Source organism: Triplophysa dalaica, chromosome 23 (genome assembly GCF_015846415.1).
Source record: "Triplophysa dalaica isolate WHDGS20190420 chromosome 23, ASM1584641v1, whole genome shotgun sequence".
Taxonomy (NCBI): Eukaryota; Metazoa; Chordata; class Actinopteri; order Cypriniformes; family Nemacheilidae; genus Triplophysa; species Triplophysa dalaica.
The window spans coordinates 12163901-12172804 of record NC_079564.1 but is presented as its reverse complement, the minus strand read 5'-3'; the positions used below and the strand labels follow the sequence as shown (position 1 = coordinate 12172804).

Sequence of the window (8904 nt, the reverse complement as noted above, 5' to 3'; positions counted from 1 at the left end):
GCATGTCTCATTCTGTGCTGAATTCTTGAGGATATGGCAACATTTCACATGAAACTGACGTCATGATTCTGAACTTTGAGGTAGTAGTTTCTTTTTTAATAGCAGGTAAACTCTGTGGCGTGTGTCAGGTGGGAGTTATGTTTTAGGGGTGTATATTGAGTTGGAACAGTTTGAAATCATTTTTTTAATAGTTTTTATAAACAAATTCACTATACTGATGTGTCAGATGTCAATATTTCAATATACCCATGTGAAGTTTAAAGCACTTTTATATTTTTTAAAGCATAGTTTTTCTAGTCAGGGGATCAGTAACAATCCATAATCTTCATAAATAGGGACATCATTTTTTGGGAAAATCATAGAACATAAATAGTCTATCTCTTCTCTTTTTGTTGGGTATTATTGCTTCTGGTTTGTACATTTTAATTCACAGAAATCCTACTAAGTCTTTTGACTCTCAAAAACCATAACACATCACATTCATTTTTCGCTCTCTAAATAGAATCCTCAGACTGAAATTTTTCATTGTCTGTACTCCTTCGTCAGGGGTTAAGTAAAGTATTAAAAAAGCATTCAATATATTGGTGATAAATACATTCTCAGTTCAAGTTTTAACTGAAAAGTGTACACCCATAACGGGATTGCCCATTTCTGTGTTTTACTTAGCTTAAATATAAACACTTCCAAATAATGAACATATATTCATGTAGTGTTTTAAAATGAACAATAGTACAAAATAATTACATAAGTATCATAAAACATCATTAAATGTGGTCAAAAATCATGGCACAGTTAGAAGACAAAAAAATCATGAATGTTCATAATATTATAATGTTAACGTGGTCAATTGTAGAAATGATTAATATTTTATTATTGTATGTTGACATGAACGCGAAGAGTTTAACTGTAACGTGATATATTTTCCTCGAAAAGAATTCCCATTTTTTTATTTAAACAGTGCTATAGCTGTAAATGAAACCAGCTACTGTATGATGAAATATTACAAGCGCTTTAATTTCTTTTTTATCTCCTTGTGGAGCTTTGTTGCTTTTACAAGCGCCTAAAGTTTTCCATTTACATCAATGTACTGCTGTGTTCTCTGATGTCATGAGTAATAATGTGTCTCAAATAGGAGCACAACATTTCATTAAATATTTTAATGGTTGAGTACCTTTACATAAAGACTTATGCAATATGCTCAACCCTAATGCTTAAACAAGTAAAACTTGAAAAGAACGTTTTAAGATGTAATAAAATGCATTTTAGTGTGATTTAACACTGGGTCATGCACTGTGTGTGGCGGTTATATAAAGCCAATTGTTTGCGCTTTCAATACTTCAGTGCTTTTGAATCAAATTGACTTTTTTGGGGGTAATTATGGTATTAAGAATAGCTGGTATATGCAAAACCTTATCCTTGAATTTACATAATCCATCAGTCGAATATGCACAAACCAACAGGAATAATGATCATAGTCACTCCTAACAAACTGGAACTTTCCTTTGTTGAATCATTTGGCATCCAATTTAAAATTTGGGGTGTAGCCCACATATATTGTAATGTGGAGGGATTACAGAATTTTGTAACTAGCAATGATTTCAGTTTTAAATTGGTCCGCCCTAATGGTTGTGTAGTTAAATTATTCTGCGACTCATTCTTGTGGTTATTTCCATGTAACCCTCAATCCCCATGATAACATTAATCTAAAATGCTCAAATTCCCATACAAGCACAATGACATAACACAGTAAATCATCTGGTACATCAGGTAAAGCAAAAAAGGGTACTTTATTATTATAGTTCATGAACAATTCATTAACCTCTGACATTAAAAGGTTTCACTATGGCATGGCTGCTGATGTGTCGATGACAGCGTAGGTAACAGTGCATTAAAATACTCTCATATCTACCTACATTTCTGTCACCGTAGCAGCTCACAGATTTTTCTAGTGCAGCATATTTATCAATTTGTCACTCCAACAGCAGCCGGAAATGTCACAGCTGTCCTTCACCGCGTCTTGTGTTAAAACCTACACTGTTATTTCAACCATCTCTCCACCCATGCCAGATCAAAATTATTACATGATATTAAAACAAAGTACTGATCTATTTTAACAGTTTCTAACATATACGGTTGCAAATGGACACCGTCTCTGTACTTTGCATAGTTAAACTTCAAGCAGATGATACAGTTTTAACCATTAACAAGGTAACCACAACTACAGTACAAAAAGCAACACCTTCAGAACTCTTTCACCGTTTTTCTCCAAAATAATATAGCAGGACTTGCAGATAAGGGTCGCCTAATGTTTAGTAGGTCTTTAAAAAGGATTCTTGATTAAATTTGTGAACAGTTCATCCTTTTGTGTGCCATCTTATGTGTACGCTGTAAAAATATGTTAATATCCCAGCAGCTCGGGTAACAGAATAGCCATAAAATAACATTTATGTAAAATAAAATGTACATGTTTAGATGTTAATTCATACCGAATATTTAAATTAGCTATTATTTCTAATGTTTGCTATTATTTCTCACGTCTACTTCTGTGATTTAAAATGTTATAATGTAAAATAAAACAGTAAAATTACCGTTTCTTTACATTGTAGGAGGAAAATGAATCACTTTAATCAGCTTTACGAATACAGAATACAGCAGTCAGTGTTATGTTGAATTCATCTGAAACAGATTTAAATAAAGACGACAGGTATTTTAAGGAATTTAGGAAAGCAAACGGTTCCCGGGCACCATTTAATTTTTTCCTATGGTAGTCGATGGAGCCCCAGAAATGTCAGTTGCTAACATTATTCCAAATATCTCTGTGTTCAACCGAACAAAGAAATGTATAGTTGTTTTAAACCATTAGAGAGCGAGTAATTCATGACAGAATGTTCATTTTTGGGTGAACTGTTCCTTTAAAGTCACGTTTTTCACATGCGTCCACAAATGCATAACTTTACAAGAGATTCACACAAAATGTTCCAAAAACCACATACGAGACCTCACGTTCTTGCACAAGGAATGCTTTGCAAATCTGTGTGACTGCTTTACAATTTTATTGTAATTTTAAACAATTTAAGTATGTGCATTTCTTCTAACTCAACAACCCAGCGATGCCGAAATGCAACTATTTGCATGCACATGTAGTCCCTTAAGCGATACTGAAAGATGGCTAGATCTCATTAGGATGAATCTGCCCGGAGCCGTTTTAAACAGTTATTGAACTAAATGCATCACTCCCTCCAAATAACGAATATATTCCTCATCGGGGTGAATCCTTATTGTTCAACTGCACATTATTCTAAGGAAATTGTATTCCAATATTTGTACAAACGTATTCAAGCAATTCACAAGAAACTCACAGAGAGCGTGTGCTTGACGAAACGAAACGTTTAACCCAAAATCATTCTCTACGGTTTGGCTGCCTGTCTGTGAAACAGAGGCATTATAGATGAAATGAACAGCAAAGATGTGAAGTAATTTGTCTCCTATCGTGCACTGTTAATACAAGCTTCAACAGACTCCCTCTTTATGAGCTCATCATCTATTTCGAGTTTCTCTGGGATCTCATAAGAAATAAATTAGTCCTTTACAATTTTCCCCACATGGTCTTCCACAATTAAACCATTTACTGTTGATTTTTATAAAGCAATAGCCACTTTTCTTTCCAGAGATTTGGTAAAATAAATATAGGCTACTGGTGATGACCATGTGATGGTGACGATGGGATAAAATGCAAGACAAACTCCGTATGCAAGTCCCTGTTTTAAAAGTTCATGACATTGCAGGGCCCCTTAACTGTTGTTGAATTAATCCGCTGCTTATTTTCCATGGCACCTCATGTCCTTTTCAGAAACACCTGTTCTCCCGAAGGACAACGGATTGCTTACATCTGGTCTCTCAGCGTGTGAAACATTGTGACTTCCTACCGAGGTCCGCTTTAAGCCAAACGACATCTTCACACACGCTGGGGATGAGAATACACACAGTTTCAAAGAAAAAAAGTCTAAGGCTGCGGCCGAACTTCTCCACTCCTGACAGGTTGTTTCGACCTCTGTCAGGCAGAAGTCCATTTCTTCTACGCATTTCATCCAGCCAGGACTTTGTAGGCCCTCCAACAAACGTAAAGCGAGCAAAACAACGATTCGTCATGAAAAAGCAATTTTAAAGGAAAATAATTTTTTGGGGACCCATTTAAAGGTACTGGAGTCTTTCCGAGCCATTTATTTCCATGTGGCGCTTTCTAGTTCACGTCACATATGGTTTGCGATGATTCATGGGGGTTCTTCTTCTCTGCAGACCTGAGGACCTGTTCATAAGAGGGAGGCGGGTGACTGCAGTAGGAGGGGGGAGGCGGGTAGGAGCTCATCAGGTGGGCTGGGGTGGGCTGACCTGGATGGGCAGGGCCGAAGGCTGTTGTCATGGCACCGCAGGGGTCAATGTAGCCTTGCATACCTGGTTGCTGGGAGACTGTGGAGAAAGAGTTCATTCACTTATTTTCATTTGTTTATAATGTCAAATGTCTTAACTTGTGTACTGTATAATACTGGAAGGGTATTATATGTATTGTTAAAGTTGGACGTAATGTATAAAATATATATTGTCAGTTGGATATAAGTTTGGAAATTGTGGTAAATTTGTATTGTATCTAATATTAATGAGTTTGAGGGATAGTTCACCCAAAAATCTAAATTGAATTGAAGCAATGTCTACTAGGGTGTTTTTAAATGGTAGTATCGTAGTTCCATAACTAATGTTGCATAAGTACATTGACATTCATTTGAACAATTTCATTTGTCTTTTTGCTGTGTTTCTCTCCTAAATAAATTCACCAACATCAAATCACTGGCCATTATAGTCACATTTAAAGTAAGCCTAACATTTTCCTTTATAAGCATTGATATAAATGCAATTTGTGGCACATTGATTGAAGAAGTTCCAATGTTAAAATTTACCACAGTAAATATTAAAGTATACTACAGTATTTGCTAAAACATATCCAATTACTACAGTTAATACTACACACATTGTTGTGTGCATCATAATTCAGTTCACTAAATACAACATGTTTCATTTACATCGTTGTATTAACGAATTTTGGCCTGTTTCGTTGATTTTAACATGAGACAGCATCGCAAAACTACTCGATATCGTGATATTTCATAAAGTATAGTATCGTAAGATATGTTAGTGGGACTGTGACAAAGAGGGAGCATTATGGTTTCTGACGTGTGATTTCTATTCTGTGCTTAACCAGATACTATAACCATTATGAGTTTAATTCATCTTTGTGTTCTGTTTAGTTATGATGTGTTTTATTCATATTTTAAAGTGGCCTGTCGTTATACATTTGCAACAAATAATTCAGCAAGACGGAAGCAATTTCGCCAGCCGCTCTCTGGTTTTGTTTTCTAAAATGGAGCATCATTAATATTGCTTTTCATTTGAACTATGCACGTTAAAATAATGAGAAAGATTAGCCTTTTTCATGTTAATTTATCCTCAACAAAACTTCTTTACAAACAAACACAAGGAATTTCCATCTTATTCAACATTTTGATGAAATTTTCCGCTTGAGTAGCAGATATAATGACTTATTTTCCCTCAGTACAGATAGAAAGTTTAAATAGTGAAAGTGATGCTTTATTTTCTTGTTTGAGAACATTAGACTCTCTAAACTATGAGGTCAATTACACAGCAATGATTTGCTTCTATGTTAAAGGCTTTTACTGTTTTTAGGACAAATTTAATGATTATATTTCAGTATAAAGGATTATTTAAGAGTGACACACGACAATAGAAACAGGTGAAACAAGTTCACTCATCCTATGGATTTTCTTAAACGTGAGCATGTATTAATTTTAATACTAATCTGACTGCACTTTTATTGTTTTAACAATACTGTTAAACAGAATATTCTGGAATTTCTTCTCTTCCCACAGTCTCAAAAAAAGTAGTAATATGCTTTCAAACAGAATAACAAGATTATATCTTTCATTTACCAGTTAAAGCAGCTCAGTCAACTCAAAAATACTTGCTAGCAGCTAGAAATGCTGCACCAATTTGTTTACCAGAAATATTGTTTACTTCACTGTCTTTGGAACAGACGGATGTTGTTGGCCATATGCTGGCAACGTATCTGTTCACACACAAGAACGGCTCATTTGCAATGTTCTGCTTGTTTGGCACACGGAAATGGGGAAATAAATCAAGTCTGTGGTGAGGTGCCAACCCTGGCTCCTAGCAAGAGCAGACCGATAATAACCACCTGGACCTCAACTGTGAGAAAGGTTCAGCAAGAGTATGTCAACCTTGTCAAGTTCATTAAAAGTGATTGGCATCTTTTGTGGAAGCAAAAGGTGCTAAGGTCTTGTACTGTAGTTACAAACTGTAGTTGCTCAGCCCTTGCTACACATTGTTTAGATAAAACTTTACAAAACTCCCATCCGCTAAAGCATTTAGTTTCATGCATTCAAGAGGACCTAATGACACATGTGTCTATTAAATGTCAGTAAAATACTCACCTGGCGTGCTTACAGGATGTCGGGTGAAAGACACGTTAAATGTGGGGTCCTCACTGATCGGAGATGGATACATTCGTCTACGAATGAAAAACCCCGCACCGCAGCAGAAGAGCACGCCCATCATCAGTAACAACCTATAGGAACAAGCAAAAATCGGAATGTTCTCAAATCTTTATAAGTACGAACCAAGAAATCCCCATCAAAGTAAATTCAGGATCCTACTCGACCATTGCTATTAGATACAACTAGCGAGAGGATGTTTGGTGAATTAAATAATCATCACATTAGGTGATTGTACACTGTCAAATATAACACTATTTACTTTAAAAAGGATGTTGACATTATTACACAAAATATTTAAAGCTTATTTTTAATGCCATATTCAATGAATACAAAAACTATTTAAGCATATGTCACATGATAAACTTAAAACAATCAAGAAGATATACTAATTTGAGCATTGGAGTTAACTTCTTGTCTTTTTTAACTTTAAGTTTAACATTTGTTTTTGTTAACAACATATAGTAAGCTAAGAGTTCTCTCAGTACTGTTATTAGCACTGTCCAATGAGTGAAAAACAGCCAATCGTGACCTAAGCACATGATCCACTCTTATGAAAGATGATAACCACAAAACTCAAAATACAAAAAAGAATCTCTTCTAAATCGTAAAGACAACTGAACAATAAACACTATCAAGTCTTTCATTTTATTGAAAAGCCCATAAAATAGCACATTTTTCACAAAAATTACTCTAATACTGTTGCATGCAAAGCATGCTGGGAACTCTTAATTGACTTCTCAGTTAGTGACTGACTAGTGTAGTCCCGCCGCAAAATAATGAAGTAAAGATCCTATATACAAATTTAAGTGTGTTGAACATGATAAAGTTAATTTGAATTCACTCAAAAATTCGTGCATTTAGAATTCAGAGATTTTTCTATAATTTTAACTACAAGTAAAGTTTACTCAATTGATTTCATGAAATCTACAATGACACAGAATCATTTTTTGATATTGTAATGAGGTATCATGGTGAACTACCATGAGGGTCATGTTCAAGACAGAGCATGAGTCTGATGAAATACATCACAAGTGTGGCTGATGGAAGAAAATGAACTAAGCCTTAGCCTGACTCGCACCTCTCCAGTGATGTAACAGCGCGTCAATGCGATGCATAACCCCCTCCCTTCAGGTCAAAAAACTATGCGATAGCATCGGGTGCACGTGTGCATTTCCGAATGAATTGTCTAAATAAATTACGTGATTTTCTGCATTTAACAACTCAAGCTGCAAAACTGACTGTTTACTTGCGGATATCATTGCTAAATACTTCTCAGACATGCAGCGTACACAACAAACCGTTCTTCTCCAGCTCTTGTCTTGGTTACACAAGCAACATGCCTGTGGACACTGATGCCTAGTGACAATTGCCTGGCGACGCGGAGAACGACACACAAATATAAACGAAAACCGGCACAGAAGTAAAAACAAGCCTTTACTTTAACTTTGCTGAGCTAAAAGGGCATAATTGAATGAAGTGAATCATTTTAATTGTGATACAAATAATGTGATTGAAATATTAACAAAAAAAAATACTTTATACATAGTTTTTGTCTTAAACATTTTACAAAGTTTCGGAGCATAATTTGATGTTCTTGTTTTTTCTGTTCAACCCAGTCATTTTCCTTTTACTTAATTCTTTCTGAAATTATAGCCTATTTAAGATAGACACACAAACAGACAAGCAGATATACTATCTCTGGAGTATTTTAATAAACATCCTGGCAAACATTATTGACTAAAATAATATTTGGTGCGTTGCAGTTTCAGCCCTGAAAGGCCTATATAAAGTGATAGATGAACCAAAAAGAAAGCTTCGGTCATCCTTTACTCACCCGGTTATCATTTCAAACCTTTATGACTTCTTTTTCCATAGAACACTAAATAACATATTTTGAAAAATGTTGGTATTATGTGTTTTTATGGTAGTAGAAGAAACCCTTTCTAACCAAATAATACAGTTTCATTCCACTCATTCCTAGGAATAACCCACTAATGTGTTAAAAAATAAAGGAAGTAGGAAGGAAATGAGAAGATGCAGTTCTTACCAGAAATACCAGAGCCTCTGGATGGAAAGTGCTCGAACACAGCAGCGTGTCCCACAGCAGTCCTCATACGAGCGACATCTGGGGAGAAAACGAAAATTAAACGAGAAGTCAAAATGATAAAACTGTAAGATGATATCAGTTTGATTCCAATTTGAACAAAGTGTGCAATAGACTAGTAAGAGATGATGTGATTTTGCGTACAGAAAAAACGAACAATGATAAACGAGGCAGCGGGCAATGTGAATAGAATTACATCCATTGAAATACGGATAC

General features: G+C 35.2%; 1 protein-coding gene across 1 annotated transcript in view; it reads right to left on the bottom strand.

Moving 5' to 3' along the window:
• Positions 1 to 1785: 1785 nt before the first annotated feature.
• The window catches only part of vopp1b (VOPP1 WW domain binding protein b), a 32063-nt gene continuing 24944 nt past the window's right edge, over positions 1786 to 8904 (bottom strand). The window contains exons 3-5 of the mRNA XM_056737753.1: positions 8632 to 8709; positions 6522 to 6655; positions 1786 to 4467 (exon numbers count right to left, since the gene is read on the bottom strand). Coding sequence (XP_056593731.1) covers positions 4241 to 4467; positions 6522 to 6655; positions 8632 to 8709 — 439 coding nt within the window. The 3' untranslated portion in view covers positions 1786 to 4240. The remainder of the gene's footprint in view (positions 4468 to 6521; positions 6656 to 8631; positions 8710 to 8904) is intronic.